An 18,146-nucleotide genomic window follows, 5' to 3' on the forward strand; every position below is an offset into this window, starting at 1 on the left:
ACAAGCTGCTACACTTGATGCTGCGTAGCCTCGGGGGAATGTGCAGTAACTGGTTACCCCAGTGCCCTATAAAATTTACTCTCAGGCTTTCCATGGTTGCTATTAATAGGAGTTATAAACAGCCACGGAACCATAACACGAGATTAGCTGTTGTCATACGTGTTTCACAGATAAACTCTCTGACAACCAGTGAAACTGAAATGGAAACCAAGCCTCTACAGCCGAATTGGCAGGAATGCTGCAGCAGGATACTGGAGAACAGTGCTCACAATGGGTAACCAGATAAGGGCAAAGCCAGCTTTTATCCTGTTCCACTCTTGTGCTCAAGTGAAGCAGCAGAACAATCAAAAGTAAGCTCAGCTACTGTTGACATGTTCCACCTCTCATCTCTCAACAACATCAAAAGGTTGTAGAATCATGGAATGGTTGGGGCTGGAAGAGACCTTTAATAATCACCTAGTCCAACCCATCTGCCATGGGCAGGGACATCTTCAACCAGATCAGGTCGCTCAGAGCCCCATCCAACCTGACCTTGAATGTTTCCAGGGATGGGGCATCCACCACCTCTCTGTAGCATGGATATTGTCTAAGGCTGAGGATAAAGAAGCAGTTGCATTACTTGAAGTTGCTGTTGCCTCCTAAATGGTTGGGGTTTGGCCCCGTGCTATTGCTTCTGGAGTTTGAAAGATTCACAGTAAACCCTGATCTGGTCTAAGACAAATTAATTGGCTGAAAGAATTTAACCTGTTGCCTTCAGTTTCCTGGCTTCCACCAGCTGATTTGTGGTGGCAGCTCCTCTCCAGCTCTAAGAGGTTGAGGAGCACCTTAGGACAGCAGCAGCCTCTTTAAACTTGACCAAATGAAGAAGAAGATGCAACAAACACATGAATGGGAGACTTCACCAGCCTTTAACAAGGCCGGAACACGATTTGGTTGCTTGCTAAAAAAAAAAAAAAAAAAGAGCAGGTTGCCTTGCAAAGGTGTAGCATTTGCAGTTAGGTAGAACTGGATATGTCACTTGTAGGTCACCTGGTGATGAGCCCTCAGAGCCTTCCAGCCGTGGGTCAGCAGCTGCATTCAACCCAGAACCAAAATTACAGCCAGGCATTTTAATTGTATGTTTGCTTTCCTCTGGGTCGAACGCTTTCCAGGCATCGTTTCTTCTGTGGGTGTCTGACATCTGCCACAATCAGCCTTCATCTTAGTTGGGTTCCTTAATCAAAGTTTCTGGATTAGGAGTGTACAGAAATTTGGTATTAAACATAAATCATTAACATTAGTTAAAAACCCATTCACCTTGTCTTCAGCACTAATTTAGCCCAAGGTAAGGACCTACATTTTCTATCCTGTGCACAGTAAAAATCCCAGGAGAATAAAAAACCCACAAGAACTCATAATTTGCAATGCTACTTTTCCCCCCAAAATAGCTTTATTAGGGAGCAAGAAGGGAGACAATTTCTGTTACAGTACTTGAAAGCCAGTTTCATGACTTTCTCAGATTGACAGTAATACCGATTCCACCCAAACAACTCACCCTGAAACAGACAACTCATAATGTTAAAGTTCAGGACAGTTACAGTTGACTGAAAAAGGGACTCAGAATGGAAATTGTTGTACAACTGCTACGTTATGACTTCTGCCAGATCTAGAGATAAAACTAAAAGCAGCCATTTTCTTCAGATTGATTTGGTTCTCTCTTATGTGGAATGACAATAATAACATCTAAATGATAGCACTGCTTGGAGTTCTTTCATTTTTTTTTTCCAGAGGAATAAATACATTGTATTCAAAGCCACAAAATCCTTGGAATTCATAGCACTCAGTGAAACCAAAAGTGATCAAACAAGCACTAGTTTAATAAATTCTGATATGCACATATGTTCCAACAGGGAGTACGCTGTGTTTTACTTGGGTAAAAGCAGAGTCCCAGCACACTTAATGCTCAACTGTTTTCTCATCAGAATCTCTTCTGTCATACCAAATAGGTCACTGTGTGGAAATTACAGCCACATTTTGAGTAGATTGAGTTAACTTTATGAATGCATCATAAAATGGGAACTTCATAACTTCCTATTGACACTGTTTTACAGTCGCAATTTACCATTCTAATGGCACTATTTAGGAAACAATGACTGAACTACAATGAGATAATTAAGGAATAATGTCCATTACTTCAAAGTATACAAAGCAGTAAACAGCTGCCAAAAGTGATTAATAGCTGAGGTGAAGTTAAGACATTTAATCAATCTAATAAACCATTTATTGCAAGAATATAGCTGCTTACACTAACTATGAGACATTTATCTTATTGATACAAACTGCAGTATTTTCCTTTCTTTAGGATGTAGCATCACGAGACCTTGATTGTTCTCCCATTAAAGTCAAGGATAAAACTCCCATTGTGGGCCCAGGGTCAAGACTTCACAGAGCTGATACCAATGAAAATAAATGCTTCCTTTTAATGTAGAACAGTTCTGATAAAAACATTTCCCCCCCCACCCCCTGCTATTATAAAACATCTTGTGGCATTGAGAGAGGGACACATTTTAGTAGCAAGGACAAATGTCAGAAGTCATGATGAAAACCTGGATCTCCTATTAGCTGGTGCTGCAATTCCCTGCTAAGTATTGCTTAGTCTGTACCTCCACCTCTGATCTGTGACAGAGAGGTGAAACCATTTCCTCGTTCCATGGGATTATTTAGGATTTAGCTCATGTAGCGTACAAAGAAACTGTAGAAGATACTGTACACACTTCGGAGTGTTCCTAAAGTAAAAACAAAAAGGATACAACACGGATTGCTCTTGATTCTGTAACATCTGTGTAATAACTGGCCCAGGAATGAGAGTGGTGGGGGTGGGAGAGGCTGATCCCATGCCCAGGGGAAGGGACCTGTTTCCGAGGTTACAGCAGCGCTGCCAGGACAAGAACAGCTGCGCTTCCTCAGCTTCCATTCTGCTTCCCTCTACTCTGCAAGAGCGTGGGCTTTCCACAGCTCCTCAGTATCCTGCTTTTTTGCTCTCCACCTTAGGCTGGAGGGGTGAGGGAGCTGCATGGCAGCAGCAAAGGGACAAGCGCAGGGAGAGACAGCCCCTCCTGGCACGCCCTCTCACCCTACTTCCCCCTTATATATCACCACAAACAGCAGTTCCCCCTCTAAACTGAAGCAAATGCCAAATTCCTGACTAAGATGAGCACACAGCGAGCTGCTTGACTGGAGTTTTACGACATGAGTTGCAGAAACAATCTTACCAGCATTAAAATCATACATACCACATTGGCTCGAGGTGAACATTGCATTTGTCAAGCCTTGCAAAACGTGTTTTTCATCAGACAAGACGTTTCTGTCTCCTCATCCCTGCATAGGAAAGAGGCATTGGAACACATGTTCTCCCACCACACATTACAATTTCCCTTTCCCTACAAAGAAGTGGAAGATGTTCTTAGCGCTGGATGACTCCTGAACTTGCTCTGAAGCAATTCTTTTATCCTAATGGTAGCAGGAAGCTTCTTTGGTTTTACCCAAATATAAATATTGATACAGAAACTCATACCAGATAATAACAGAGGTATGAATTTATTGTTTCAGCAAAAGCTCCTATGCAAATTAACCCTCAGATAATTAAAAATGCCTCCAGTGCCTGGGCGGGTAAAAGATCAAGCACTTGCTGGGTTACAACATAACCAGCGCTGTGATAAAGCTGCATAATAGCTCAGGAGCAGCAGCTCCCAGCCTTCCCAGGCAGCAGGGCTAATTCCACCAGCCAACATGTACCAACTCCTGTTCATCTGCGCCCGATCCAGCCTGCGAGGGACTGTTTGTAACTGCAAGACTCTTGTCTGGAGAAGCCAAAGCCAAGGAGCAGGTTGGAACTTGCACAGTTGGATGCAATGCAAGCAGTGGCATCGCGCTCACTCCCCGTGCAAGTGTTTGTCATAAGAGTAGGACGGGAAAACCTAAAATACAAGTCCCAGAAACCTGCAATACAGGTATCTCTGCCTGTAATGCTCTTTAGGGAGTGTTAGTTTTGGAGACGGAAAGCATAGGTAGATTTGGAATGACTTTTTCTACATTGAAAAAAACGCAGTGATTTGAAGACTCACAGCAAAATGTTTAAATCTCTTGAGTGCACGAATGAAACAAGACCCTGAGCTTTTAAGTCATTTTCTCCAGAAACTGGATGTGGCGCTGCTGCAGAGCAGAGATTCCTTGAGGCTGGGCCCATAGCCTTTTTCATGGCAAGGAAGAGGTGCAACAAAAACAGCTGCTTAAATGGCTGGAATTAAACACAATGGTCATTTCTGCAATCCAACTTGGCGGCTGAAATGAATCACAGAGTCCCAGAATGGCTGGGGTTGGAAGGGACCTTAAAGATCATGTAGTGCAAGCCCCCTGCCATAGGCAGAGACACCTTCCACTATCCCAGGTTACCCCAAGCCCCATCCAACCTGACCTTGGACACTTCCAGAGATGGGGAGTCAGTGCCATGGTTTTGTTACTGTTAAGTAAAACTGTTCATAGATAAATTTATAAACATTTTTTTAAAATGCAAATGGTCAGTAGGTTCTTCTTCTAGTGCAAAAAGAAGATAGTTGTAACCAGTATTACTAAAATTCATTTTGCCTGGGTCTATGCCGGCTACAGAAGGTTTTTTCCCATTTATTTAATTAAATTTAAAATTATATCTATCCTTAGTGTAGCAAGGTTGCAATAAAGGCTTGAATATACATTAGATTTTTTCTAGGAGACAAAGGAGGTTACAATTCCTTATTTATGTTAATTATACCACCATGCTTTTGTAAAGGTTTTCTCTTGGTTTTACACTCTGGCAGCCCCACGTAAGAGCCATTATTTGGGATAGGTTTCCCCACATACTTTCCCCACCATCAGGTCCAAGGCCCTGGCTAATGGCAGGTACCAAGGAGGGTGGGAGCAGGACAGGTACACCACAGTTTATGTCCTCATGCACCAGCAAACAGCAGTGCTGGGAATTCCTGGAGAGCCAGACATGCCTTTTAGGAAAAACACAGAGGGCATTTGCTTTGAGAGAAGCAGCCAAACCTGCCATTGGTACCTTCGCAGTACAGGAGGGACATGGAACTCCTGGAGTGGGTCCAGCAGAGGCTACAAGGAAGATTAAGGGACTGGAGCATCTCTTTTACAAGGAAAAGCTGCGGAAGCTGGGGCTGTTCAGCCTTCAGAGGAGACACTGAGAGGGGACCTCACCACTGTCTGTCCCTGTCTGCAGGGAGGGCTCAGAGCACAGACCAGGCCCTGCTCTGTGGGGTCCAGGAGGAATGGGCAGTACCTGATCCCAGGAAGCTGCACCTGAACATGAGGAGAACTTCCTCCCTGTGTACTGACCGAGCCTTGAAGAGATTGCCCAGAGAGGGGGTGGAGTCTCCCTCCCTGGGAATATTCCGGAACCATCCGGACACAATCCTGTGCCGTGTTCTCTGGGATGGCCCTGCTGGGGTCCTCCCCTGCTGGAGCAGGGACATGGGACCAGATGACCCACTGTGGTCCCTTCCAACCCGAGTGATTCTGTGATTTGAGCTAGACACTCCCTTCTGAAAAAAGACACCTTACAGTCACCTGTAAAAATACTTCACACGTCTTCTAATCAGATGGTTTATACCTGTTCATGAACCCATTAACATTCAGGTCCAGAGAAGGTCAACAGAGCTGGGAATGGGTCTGGAGCACCAGGAGCAGCTGAGGGAGCTGGGAAAGGGGCTCAGCCTGGAGCAAAGGAGGCTCAGGGGGGACCTTGTGGCTCTGCACAACTCCCTGACAGGAGGGGGCAGCCGGGGGGGTCGGGCTCTGCTCCCAGGGAACAGGGACAGGAGGAGAGGGAACGGCCTCAGGCTGGGCCAGGGGAGGGTCAGGTTGGACGTTAGGAAGAATTCCTTCACAGAAAAGTTGATTAGACTTTAGAAATAGGATGCCCCAGTGAGGTGGTGGAATCACTGGAGATGTTTAAGGAAAGCCCGCATGTGGCACTCAATGGCTGACATGGTGGCGCCGAGCCACAGGTTGAACTCAATAATCACAAAGCCCTTTTCCCACCGAAACAATTCCGACTCCGTGATTTATTTTTTCCCGCGCAGCCCGAGGCGGGAAATGGCGGCCGGGCCCGCCCCGCGCCCTCACGGCTCCGCCGACCCCGCCCTCGGCCTCAAGCCCCGCCCGGTGCCCCGCCCCTGCCGCGCCCCCGCTGTGTTGTGCGCGGTGCCCGCGGCCCCGCCCCGCCCCGCCCCGGCCCCGCCCCGTTGTTTACCGCGCACCGCCGGGCGCTGCCGCTCCCGCCCCTCGCTCCGGACCCGGCGCGGGGCGGGCCGGGCGCGCTCACGGGCTCGGGGCGCGGCGGCGGCGGCGGCGGTGGAGGAGGCGGCGGCGGTGGCGGCGGGCGGGTTGTGGCGCAGCGCGGGGAGCGGCTCGGCCCCTTTCCCCTCCCTTCCTCCCCTCGCGCCGCGCTTCCCTCCTCGCCCGCGACCCGGGAACGGGGGGAGGAGGAGGAGGAGGAGGAGGAGGAGGTGGAGGGGGCGGCCCGGCGTCGCTCCGCCGAGCGCTGCCCGCGGGAGGAAGGGGGCGCGGGGATGAGATAAGCGCGGGGGCGGGCGGCGGGGGGGGGTATGTAGGGGCGGCTCAGGTGGATGCGGGGGGCGGCGTGAGGCCGCGGGGGGAGGCGCGGAGCGGAGGGACGGGGGCTCTTCCCCCGCCTCGGGAGGCGGCGGGGGCTCGGGGGGAAGCGCTCGGCGGGCTTCCCGGAAGGGTGAATTGGATTAATTCTCTTTTTTTTAAGGGGGGGGGGGCTTGCGCTCCTTTCCCCCCCTCCGCCGTGCAGAATTGGCGCCGGCAAGAGGCCTCGGTGGCATCGCGTTTGGCGTTCCTCCCACCCCCTTCCCTTCGGTTTCGCTCCTGGAGGAGTTGGTTGTTGAGGTTTTGGTTGTTTTGGTTTTTTTTTTAATAGTTTTTATTTTTTTTTTCAAATACAAACCTGAGTCTTGATTTTTTTTTAAACAAACAAACCAACCCGCTCCCCCCAGCACCCCCCCAACCCCCCTGCACACAAGCCTGCCTCTGAGAGGGAAATAGCCAGGTGGAATCTCACTCTGTTTCCATGGACAACCCGTCCATTATCACCCAGGTGACTAACCCCAAAGAGGAGGAGATCCTGTCCTGCACTCAGGATAAAGGTGAGCTGCTTTCTCTCTTTCCTTATGATTTTTTTTTTCCTCCCTCTATTAAAAAATGCACATAGTAGCAACTCGCGTTCTTCAGTGACCGTATAATCCTCTCTAGGCTGCTGGGAAGAGAGGAGAGCTTGTTGGGTTTGGGCTGGTTTTTTGTTGTTTGTTTTTTTTTTTTTTTTTTTTTTGTGGGATGAAGGTATTTGCATGAAAGTCTTTTAAACGGCTTGGTGGATACAGCTGAGAACTTGTTAAAAGTGTTTAAATACCGAATTCCATCGGTCATTTAAATAAAATATTCTTGTTCCCCGGGGTTCGGAGAGGTAACTTTATAAGGTGGTCACTGTGCAGTTAGTGCCCTGCTCCAGGGAAGGGATACCTGTGCTGGGTGTGTTGGAAGGTTTTGAAATACCTGCTGTAAAGATTTTAAATTCTTTCCCCCTCTCCTTTTTTTTTTTTTTTTTCAAAAAGAAAACAATTTCCAGATTTCTTTCCTATATTCCTCCCTGCCTCACGTTTCAGAATCCGTGCAGCTTTCAGGTTTGTTGGAGATTACTTGTGCTTCTCAGAAAGAGACACGGGCTACTTGTAGAAGCGGGCTCTATTTACTCCTTAGATAAATAGCTGTTGCTTGCGTAAGGCATCACACTTGGATTGGGTTTTGCTCCCAAATGAGATGAATCCAGCCTGGCCGAAGGAGCTGCTTCCCTTCAAAAGTCTGGATGTTGACAAGTGCCCTTAACCTTGTTTGCTTTCAGAAGCTTTGAGCAGTCTTGGGGGCTGTAAGTGGCCGTGTCCTTGTGTCTGGTGGTGAACAGGAGGGTTCAGGTCCTGGGGGCTTGTTCTCAGGTTTGGGAAGTTATTTGGATGTCAGTTTTATGCTTTGTTACGGGCAGTGTAGGTAAATAGGGTGGAAGGGGCAGAAATTAGAAATAAAGAGTTATGTCCATGTTCCCTGGTAGGTACGGTCAGACCTCTGAGTGGTCGTCTAAAAATGGTGGATTGATAGATCTTGCCCTGAAATGGATGGGCTTAGTGCCCAAAAAGCTTCCATTTTCGTGTGGCTCATCTTGGAAATAGTGAGGGGTCCCAGATTGTTGGAGAAGTTGCTCCCAGTACTTTTGACTGTAAGGCCATACGTGAAATTTCAGTCTTCCCGCTTCACCAGTGCTGACTGCAGAAGTATGGAGGTAGATTTACAAAAAAAAAAAAGGCCATCAGGTTTGGGGGGTGTTTGAACAAAAATTACTTATTTTTAGCATAGGAGTGTTCATGTAACTCTTCAATTCCTTTTGCTTGTGAGGTGTTAACTTCCACCATGAGGCCTGGTTTGGCTCAAAAGATTTCTGATGCTTTCCTCTGTTTTGGCAGTGTGGAACGTGGGGTATCTACAGGGAACAAGGTGCTGTGCTCTGCCTACTGTGTCTCCCTAAGACCTGGCTTGGGGTAGACATATGTGATACTGTGCTCAGATGTTGTGGTTTTAATGGCCTATATTACTGTATGTCATAGAAGGGCTTCGTTAATATCTGTAGCAGCTGGTTGAAATTTTAGTGTAAAAAAGCCAGTTGAGACAAGCAGGGGAAGATTTGACAGCTTGGAATAAGAGTAGGCATCCACATCAAACAAGTGGCTTCGGAGTCCTGGGCAGAGCGAGCGAAAATATGCATCTAACTTGCATAACTCTGCAGTAACTTGCATAATGTGCATTGTGTTCTTGCTATTGGTTTGTCTTTGGCAGAAAATCATGATGGTCTTCGTTGCAGAGAAGGAGCTTTTCAGGCTTCGTGTTGTGTTAGCAGGGCTGGGCTGGGGGAGAGGGGAAGGAGGGGAGCTGGAGTTGGAGATGAGGAAACTCCAGCGTCATCTTCAAACAGGAGGTGAATTCTCTTTTTTTTTTCGGGTTTTTTGGTGGTTTTTTTTTTTTTTTTTTAATGTGGTTACAGTGCATGCGATGGATTGACGATGAGCTCTGTGGTGAGACTTTTCAAATCACTCCAGAGCAACTTTTGCAGCAGGAGAAGTGCGGGTCTGTCCGTCCTGAGCTCTGGAAGGAGAGTGCTGCTTGCTCCAAGCTCTTCCACGACAGGTTTTCCCGGTGCTCGAGGTACGGAGCTTGTGGAAACCCGTTGCTCTAGCTGCCTCCCTGGCGTGGCTGCACATCGCGTCACCCGGTTTTCTGTCAGATTTCTGAGCGGTTTTAGCAGAGCTTTTAGGTCCAGTGAGCTGTGAGAGAGAGAGCCCGGAGCGGAGATCGGGAATCCAGATACGGCTCCTAGCAGGAGGCTGGTGCTAAGTGAGTCCTTGCTGCTAATTCAGGTTGAGCTGAGTGTATTGGTACAAAATGGCTCACAAATATGTTAAGGCATAATGAATTAACTCTTCGTTTCATGAAATCCAGAATCAGCTGAGTCTGAATTCTAGAATTTTGTGATACGGTGAAATACAGCTGTGCTGTGTGAGCCAAGGCTGTCCAGTTTAATGAAAAGCTGGTTTTTTTCCTCCCAGTTTAGCGTCTGGCTGCAGACATAAATTCCAGGGTACTAAGGGGCATGTGGTGGCTTTGGGAATCAGGGTTTTCTTAGGGTTTTTGAGACCTTGTGTTGGTGTTTCTTGTGGAAAAAAATGAATTTATTTTCCTGTTGTTAAGCTGGAGAGAGGCAGTTCCACAGTTACTGAGCAGCTGCTAAACAATGCATGTGTATACCTTCAAGGTTTTGATTTTTTCCCAAGATTTCTTTCAAGCTTTTAATCAGATGTGGGACCAGCATTTAGCTTGATTTATTTTTTTTAAATGTATTTATGTTTTAAAAGGAATTCAATGTGCAGTACAGGCTTATGCCAAATTTCTCCTGTGCGAGGGAGCGAGGTTGGCAAGAAACAGAGCTGGTTCTGTGGTCCTGGGGCAGTTATGTTTTTAGGTAAATACTGTGCTTTACAAATAAAAGTGCTCAAGCATTTTCTTGCTAGTCCAGGTGTATTAAAAAATACCTTTTGAGATAAGTGAAGCTGTGGCAACTTGTTAAGGGGGAGCTTGTAAACACTAAGAGGGATTTGTGAACGCTTATTTTTTAACAAATAGCAAAAAAATTTGAAGGTGGAAAAAAACAGGTTCTTGGTATGTGAACCATTCCCTAGTATGTTGCCACATGGTGGTGCACTGGATTTAGTTGTCTGTCAAAATGAAAGCTGAGCATGAAAGGTTTGCTACAATCATATTTTATTATTGTTATTATTATTACTGTAATGTTCTCAAATGCCTGTGGTGTTCATGCTGCTGGAGGATTTTGGCCCGTATCTATGTTGTTAAATTAGTTCTGGGAAATAGAAACTTAGGTTCTCCCAACTGGAAGTGATACGTAGGTGCCTGGAAATACTTTGAACACTAAATTCACAGAGAATTCAATTCCCTGTTAGTTTTTTAAGTAACAAAAATAGTAGTTCTTTGCAGAAATATTTTATGTTGCGGTCATCTGGCACTTCTGGAAATTGGGAACATTAAGAAACTTGAAACTAAGAGACCTACGTATGTGAAAAGAGGTTTGTTTTGTCAGGGGTAAATTTCAACAACTACAAAAAATACAAATAAAAAGTACGAAGAACAACTGGAAGTCTGGATCTCTATAAATCAGTACAGATAAAATCAACCGGTTGTTTTTATTTTTTAATTGTTATTAATTCTCATTACTCAGAGACCCCTAATGTAAAATCAGTGTGGTTAAATGTACAGAAAACTGAGCAGTGCTGACAGAGCTCCTCTGAGTGTCACGTTGAGAGCATGGTCATGGATGGGCAACAGGCATTCAGTCCAAAGAAGTGAATTTGCCTTTTTATCTGCCTGCATTAATTTGATCCTCATAAATGATGCAAATTCTTGGCTGTTTCCATGTGCCAAGTTAAATAGGAGTGAAAAATAGCCCAGTCCTTCAGGTACCTGCTTCAGGCTGTGGTGTTTTGTTTTCTCTATTCAGATACATCTTTCCTGACTTTTATAAAATTTGCCTGTCAGCTGAGTGTCTATTTTCAGTTATTTAGAGTAACAGAATGTTTTTGTGTCCCTACAGATGTGAATTGTCTTCTGCAGTAAATTATATGAAAAGGGTTCACAGTGCAACCTGAACCATTAGTTTTTTTTCAGTCACAGTGTGAAACCCTGTGGATGTTTTCACAAAGTTTTTTGCCTTCTTTTCTTTCAAATAGAGCTGGAAAAACCAGCAATGAGACCAATACTCATTATAATTTTAAATAAGGAGTTCTGAAGATCTCAAGTTAAGAGCCAAAATAAGTGTCTTTAATTGTGTCTTCAACAGAAAAACCATTTTGAATATAGCTGAAAATGCTTTGAATGTGCTTTTTTGCCTTTACATCACCAGGATTCAGAGTACTCAAACACTTGAACATATGTTAATGATCCTGAGACATTGTCTCAACAGATTTATAGTATTGACTTCAGAATTTTAACGCTAAAGTAGCATTTAAAGGAGGGGGGGGAAGTGGAAACCACTCTAGCAGTCCAGTGGAATGTGAATTGCTTGCAGAGGGTAAAATTTTAAATCATTAACTAATGACATAGTTGGTATATGAAACCAGAAGCCATACGGTAGGTTTTGTGTTCCAGGGAGACTGTAGTAACCTGTAATAACTCAAGATTTGATTTAGGGTTGCAGTTAACAGGCAGAAGTGCAGTAATGGGAATGATAATTTGCCTGAATATCAGATATTCAATCAGTGTCTGTAACCTGCAGTGTGATCGTTTCTTCACAGTGCTTGTTGTCACCTCAAATTCATACTGGTTTCAGTTCAGTGATTAGTTAAAGTGTTCAGAAGTTTAACATGCCTTTAAAAAAAGAAACCCAACCCAACAAAGTTGACCTACATTTTGTTAATTCAGTATTCAGAAATGCAAATGGCATTTTCTGACATAATCAGTAAAATGTGGCGTGATCGATGCCACGCTTCAGCTTTCAGAGTTTAAGCTGAACATTCCAAATAAGCCTCTGGATAACGGGTCCATTTTTGTTTCTTTAAAGGGATAAAAACTGAAATGCTGAGAAGGCAAAAGGCCAAGAGAAATGAAACTCCCTGACTTGGTCGCTGTTGTGAAGGACGTTCCTGTTGCCCTCAGAGATAGGTTTGACTGTGGGAGGCTCATTTTCCCATCATGGAACACTTAATTTATGAGTTTGACTGTCATGTAGAAGTTACCAGTCTGACATGAAAATGGTTGCAAATTAGATCTGTCCCACAATTTTTATATATATGTCAGTTCCTAGATACTCCTTCTATAAGCACGTGTACTTCTGTTTTCTGCTGAATTTTGAGTCGTTGGCAATGACCACCATGGTTGGGACTCAGTATTACATTTTCAATTAAAAATCCAGTTTCAGGCAATCCTGGATATGGAAATGATAATTTGGGGGGGTGAACTTGTCTGTTACTCAAGCCCAGCCAACAGAGAATTTTGGATGCATTACTTTGAATTGTATTTGAAGTGTTTCTGTCCACAAGAGTTAACACTTTCTTTAAAAAAAAAGGAACAGGAGAAGCAAAGACAGGTCGAATTATCTACGTTCTTCCTTAGGTTTTGCCCACTGTGTGAATCAGAAGGGGAAAATGTGCCTCATCCCTCTTTCTCCTCCCTGCCTGGGAGATATATCTTGCTGGGAGAGCAGTGGGGAATGTGGATATATGTAGGACCAGGAAGCAGCTGAGAGCTGCCAGAATGCTCCAGCCTGTTTGGGGGACAGAGCAGAGTATGAAATCCTGGCTCATGGGGGCTGGGTACCCCAGGCAGAGGCTGGTGGTGGGACCGGGAATAGTTCTGGTGTCTGTGATGGGCTCCCAGCCTGCCCTGACCACTCCTGGGCAGTGGGTGCTCCCATGATGAAGTCTGAGGGTCTCTGCCCACCCATTTGGGTGGTTTTGTGTGTTCCCTCATCCCAGCTCAGAATTATTTCCAGAAAGGGGTGGAATCTTCCAAGCTGAAACAAGAGAAGGGCTGATAGAACTACAACGGGCCAAGCGCGTTTAGATGTTTAAAGATCACATCTGGATTGCTGGTAAGGATTGTAAACCATCCCATGCCTCTCAGCAGTGGAAACCTGGCTGGAAAATCTCCCAGAAACATTTAGCAACATCTCCTAAGTCTCCATGAGTCGGTTCTAGTGGATGTTCCTGATCTAAGCTGTATTTCTAGTGCTCATCTCAACAGGGTGACATCTCACTGGGTTTAAATTCTCTGCTGAGCTCCCAGAGCTGCAGGCAGGCACAGAGGAAAGGATCCTTTTGTGCTTTAGTGTCATCACAGACACTTTCAAGGGTTTCACGTTGGCAATGTTAATCTTCTATAAATTCTGCTTTTGCTGGAGTTTGAGAGGAGCTTGCTTTATTTTTACTTGGAGAGGTTGAGGCGTAAAACAGACATGGATGGGATGATTATGGAAAGCATAAGTAGCATCTAAATAGATCCGAGTGAAAATAAGTTCCACGTGATCTGCTGTGGTATAATTTTGGCCTTTTTTTGTATTTCTGGAATGTTTGCTGTAAGACAAGAAAAAAAAAAAATCCAACAGTCCTATATGGTCCAGTCCTTCCAGTGCCAGCTGCTGCTGTGTAACGCAGATATTAGCAGTAAAAATATCAACTTCAACCAAATGAGCAGAGAAAGTCCTGTTCTAAAGCTTGTAGGCTTTATTCAGGCTGTTATCAAAATGATCACTTGCAAAGTGCCACTTCTTGTTTTCTTTGTACAAGATAATAAAGTATGATTTGTAAAAAGAAGAACCCAATTATTACAAGTGATTGGCTGCACTAGAAATGAGAATTCTATTATCTAGAAAATTTATTGCGAGTTAAAGCTGAATAAATACATGGTAGACTTGGATTCTAAGGGTGTCAGGGTTTGAAATGAGATTTTTTTCTTTATTTATTTTTTCAATAAACTATTACTCTATTCTGAATGTTTATTAATATATTTAAAGCCTGACAGATGGGAAAATAAGACACTGCAGGGCTTGTTTTGTACAGAGGAGGAGCCCCAAATAATGGATGCCTGGTCTGTCAAAATCTAATGTGTATGTAACTTTTAAAATGTTTCTAAAATTTCAGGGCAGGTTTGTAGGAAGCAAATATTTCATGAACCTCAGCCTGCAGTTACAGTTTGTATATTGATGGTACTGTTTAAAGTCGAGTCCTCTCTGCTGGGTAACTGGCCAGTTGTTTGCTGCCACTGTTGCAAACCTTATTTTCCTGGTAGCAAGTGAAGTATTGATTTTTATTCACTGCCATGCTCTCCCCCACCCCGGCAGCTCTCTGCTTCCTGACCTGTCCTCCAGGATTCCCAGCGGAATTGGAAGTAAAACTAATCTTGCTGTTTCCCGGCCTGCTGTAATCAGCAGTAAAATTTGAAACTTTCTTGTTTATTTGATGATATGCAAAGCTTGGCCAGCCCCTTGGAGTGTGGAACTCCTCCCCTGTCCTCTGGGAGCCAGAGGGTGGGATGTGCTTCCAGCTCCTCAGGATGAGCTTCTGCCTTTGAGAACGCTTTGGGGTAGATAAATCAGTTTCAGTCCTCATAATCATCATAAAGAATTTCTGCCACAGAGGTGCTGTTAACAGTGGACACATGCAGAAGAATCCAGGTGTGGTTTTTTGAAGCAATGCTAGCAAAGAATTTTTTTAAAAGATACAAATTTTCTACCAAGTCATTCTGAGCATGCATTTAACAATTGGCAGACAGTGCTGCTTTATTTCTGTCCACAAAAGCTGTCTTGTATTTTCATGCCTCAATATTTACGTACTTGCATTCGTTACTCACGAGTGCACGTACATGTGGTTACCAGGGATCTAATTAGAGGAAAGCTTTCGTAGGGTCACAGAATAGTTAGGGTTGGAAGGGACCTTAAAGATCATCTCGTTCCAACACCTTCCACTAGACCAGGCTGCTCCAAACCCTCTCCAACGTGGCCTTGGACAATTCCAGGGATGGGGCAGCCACAGCTTCTCTGGGCAACCTGTGCCAGGGCCTGCCCACCCTCACAGGGAAGAATTTCTTCCTAATACCCCATCTAATCCTGCCCTCTGTCAGTTTGAAGCCATTCCCCCTTGTCCTGTCCCAAGTCCCTCTCCAGCTCTCTTGGAGCCCCTTCAGGCACTGGAAGTGGCTCAAAGGTCTTCCCAGAGCCTTCTCTTCTCCAGGTGAACACCCCCAGCCCTTTGTCTCCATACCAGAGGTTCTCCAGCTCTCAGAGCATTTTTGTGGCCTCCTGGTGTTGCTGCAGCAGGTCCACCTTGGTAGAGGCCAGAATGGTGGGTGTAGATTTTGAAGCTGGTTTGCAGTGTGAGGTTTGCTATTGAACTGTGAAGTTGGCAATTTTTCCTAGTGATAGTCAGATAGAGGCATTCTGCAGGGGAAAGGTCAATAGTGGCACATTCCTAGAAAATATTTAATCATTTATATACTTCCTTCAGCCAAGCACAAAGAAAGATCTAACATTTACCACCTGGAGAGAAAGGTACAATTATAAAGTATCTCATTAAACCTTCACTAAACCCTTAAAATTTTTTTAAAATGGGCTTATGGTACTTCTTTCAACTAAAACTGGTTAAAGATACACATGAACAGTTTGATGAAGGCAGTGTAAAGTGAAGCACTTCAGGGAAAACACCTCTATGTATTTCACAGGGATTTTTGGAATTAATCTTTGACCTTTTGGGGTTTTTTTTAATTCTCTTGCTTGCCTTGTTTTGCTTTCTTGCCTTTTTATCTTCCATCAGAAGTTCTGGAGTGCAACAGCTGCCTCTGTTCTGATGCTGTTGAAGCTCAAGGGGTTGAGGTGTTTGAGGCTGTGTCCAGGGATAATTCTGGTGTGTCACTGCTGGGTTAATGCTTGGAGTCTCTCTGAGAAGCTGTAGTGGATGTTTGGGGCTCAGGTGGTGCAGTGAGGAGGAACCCTGGACAATATTATATGGACAGATTGTCTCCTGGCAAGCTGGCCAGAGTGGTGTAGGAGCTGTCTTGTAAGGTGAGATGTTCTTTGTGTTGAAATTTAGGAGGACAAAGGTCTTTTATCACCTCCAAGGAATGTTGTGCTATATTTAAAGGGAGGAGATGCATGAAAAATAACCAAAATAATAGAATGAGTGCTTCAGGGCTCTTCCCAGGGTATAGCATGGCTTCAGAGTGAAAGGCAGAATACCCCATTTGAGTTAAAGGAAGTGTTTGCTCCTGCATCATACAGGTGCATAACCTGTGAAGAAATGGTTTCCAAAATTGTTTATCTGGGAATTCCTGAACAGGATGAACTGGCAGCAATTTGCATTTGTTATAACTGATGCATTATATACAGAAAAACAGTATTATAAAGGTACTGATTGTGTTCAGCATATAGAATCAGTCATAGAATGGCTTGCATTGTAAGGGACATTAAAGATCATCCAGTTCCAACCCCCTGCCATGGGCAGGGACACCTTCCACTAGATCAGGCTGCTCCAAGCCCCATCCAGCCTGGCCTTGAGCACTTCCAGGGATGGGGCAGTAGAGGAAGGAAAGGTAAAATTTCATTGCATAGTGACCAACTGAGCATGTCAAGTGTTTGTGCTTGTATTTATCCTGAACTCACCGACAGTTTTCCTGTGCTGGGTTATGGGTGCTGGAAGATGATTACCTTTGCCAAGTCATTTGTTGGCCAGCTGCCAGTTCTCATTACTTTTTATGATGTGAAGTTGATTTTGTTGAGAATCCGCAAGTTGAAAGTGATTTTGAGAGTTTTGGAAGTGGAGAGGGGGGAAGGTTACGTTAGTTGGGGAATTAAGAAAAGAAAAGGAAAAGAGTACTGAATGCAATCTGCAGAGCAATTCATTTGCTAATTACACATTGACATAAATTGGAAAGCCCCAGAAGGCGGGGGTTTACAACATAACTGGAAAACAATTTGCATCTGTGTAGAGGTCTGTGCTTATCCACAAAGGAATGAGATTTTAACTGGATTTGTTTAATCGGGTTTATCGTGAGTGCATAGTTGTGGCCTTCCTTTTTCCTCACGTTGCAAAATCGCCTGTCTTTCTGGAAGATTCCCTCTTGTGTTGAGATTAAATATGTCAGAGAGGAATGTATGGAGAAGTTTAATGGAGACTGAAAGTGAAACCTAAGGAAAACCAGGAAATGTCCTTCTGAATTTTAGAGTGGATTGGATACGTGAATGTTTCTGGCTCCAGATTACTGTGATAAAACTGTCAGCTTAATGCAAACTCTGCCCTGAAATTCAAATGCCTTTTTTTTTTTTTTTCCTGCCCTATAAGAAATCTGAAACTCCAGCAAATTCTTGCTGTCTCTACTGGGAAGGTTTCTAACAACTAATTGTACACACTGATTACATGCTAACTAGCATTGCTACAAAGAGCATTCAGTGTTAGTATTATGATAGTTTGGGGGTTTTTTCCTATAAATCTTTCTGAGTTGTTGGTGCCCAACATGTTACCCTACAGTTGCCTCCATTTTCCCTTTGGTAAACATGTCATGATGGGAAAAAGACAAAAATTCAAACAAAACTAGAAATCAAACTTGACAGTTTTGAAATAGGAATCTGTTCAGGTCTCATGTCTGTATTTACTTGGGCTGTTGCTGCTGCACATCATTATAAATTACCTGTTTAGCATTGTTCTGGCAGGCAAGGGAGCTCTGAGAGCAGAATGTTTTTAAAAATGTCACTTGTGGCAGTGATGGATTCTTTTCAGTACCTTTAAATCAATCAGTTGTTTATCTTAAAACATAAGAGCTAAATACTGTTACTATCTCATGATACAAAACTGTGATCATATTATGAGGAGAAAAATGAGCTTTCAGACCAAACCTGCCCCAGATGCAGGAAACAACTTCAGTAGATTCCTAAGGACCAGATGTCCCTGAATCCCTCAGTCAGGTGCCATTTCCACAGGATGCAGAATAGAATTTGG

General features: G+C 44.4%; 1 protein-coding gene across 7 annotated transcripts in view; it reads left to right on the plus strand.

Annotated features, from left to right (window-relative positions):
• Positions 1-6,722: 6,722 nt before the first annotated feature.
• Positions 6,723-18,146, plus strand: part of CTDSPL (CTD small phosphatase like) — an 80,805-nt gene continuing 69,381 nt past the window's right edge. For 4 of the 7 annotated variants that reach the window (XM_069006304.1, XM_069006306.1, XM_069006305.1 and 1 more), the window contains exons 1-2: positions 7,109-7,199; positions 9,140-9,300. In XM_069006304.1, the coding sequence (XP_068862405.1) occupies positions 9,159-9,300 (142 nt within the window). In that variant the 5' untranslated portion in view covers positions 7,109-7,199; positions 9,140-9,158. Of the gene's footprint in view, positions 7,200-9,139; positions 9,301-18,146 lie in introns of all 7 variants that reach the window. The other 3 variants (XM_069006310.1, XM_069006312.1, XM_069006307.1) reach the window with 2 other exon arrangements.

This window comes from Aphelocoma coerulescens, chromosome 2 (assembly GCF_041296385.1).
Source record: "Aphelocoma coerulescens isolate FSJ_1873_10779 chromosome 2, UR_Acoe_1.0, whole genome shotgun sequence".
Classification (NCBI taxonomy): domain Eukaryota; kingdom Metazoa; phylum Chordata; class Aves; order Passeriformes; family Corvidae; genus Aphelocoma; species Aphelocoma coerulescens.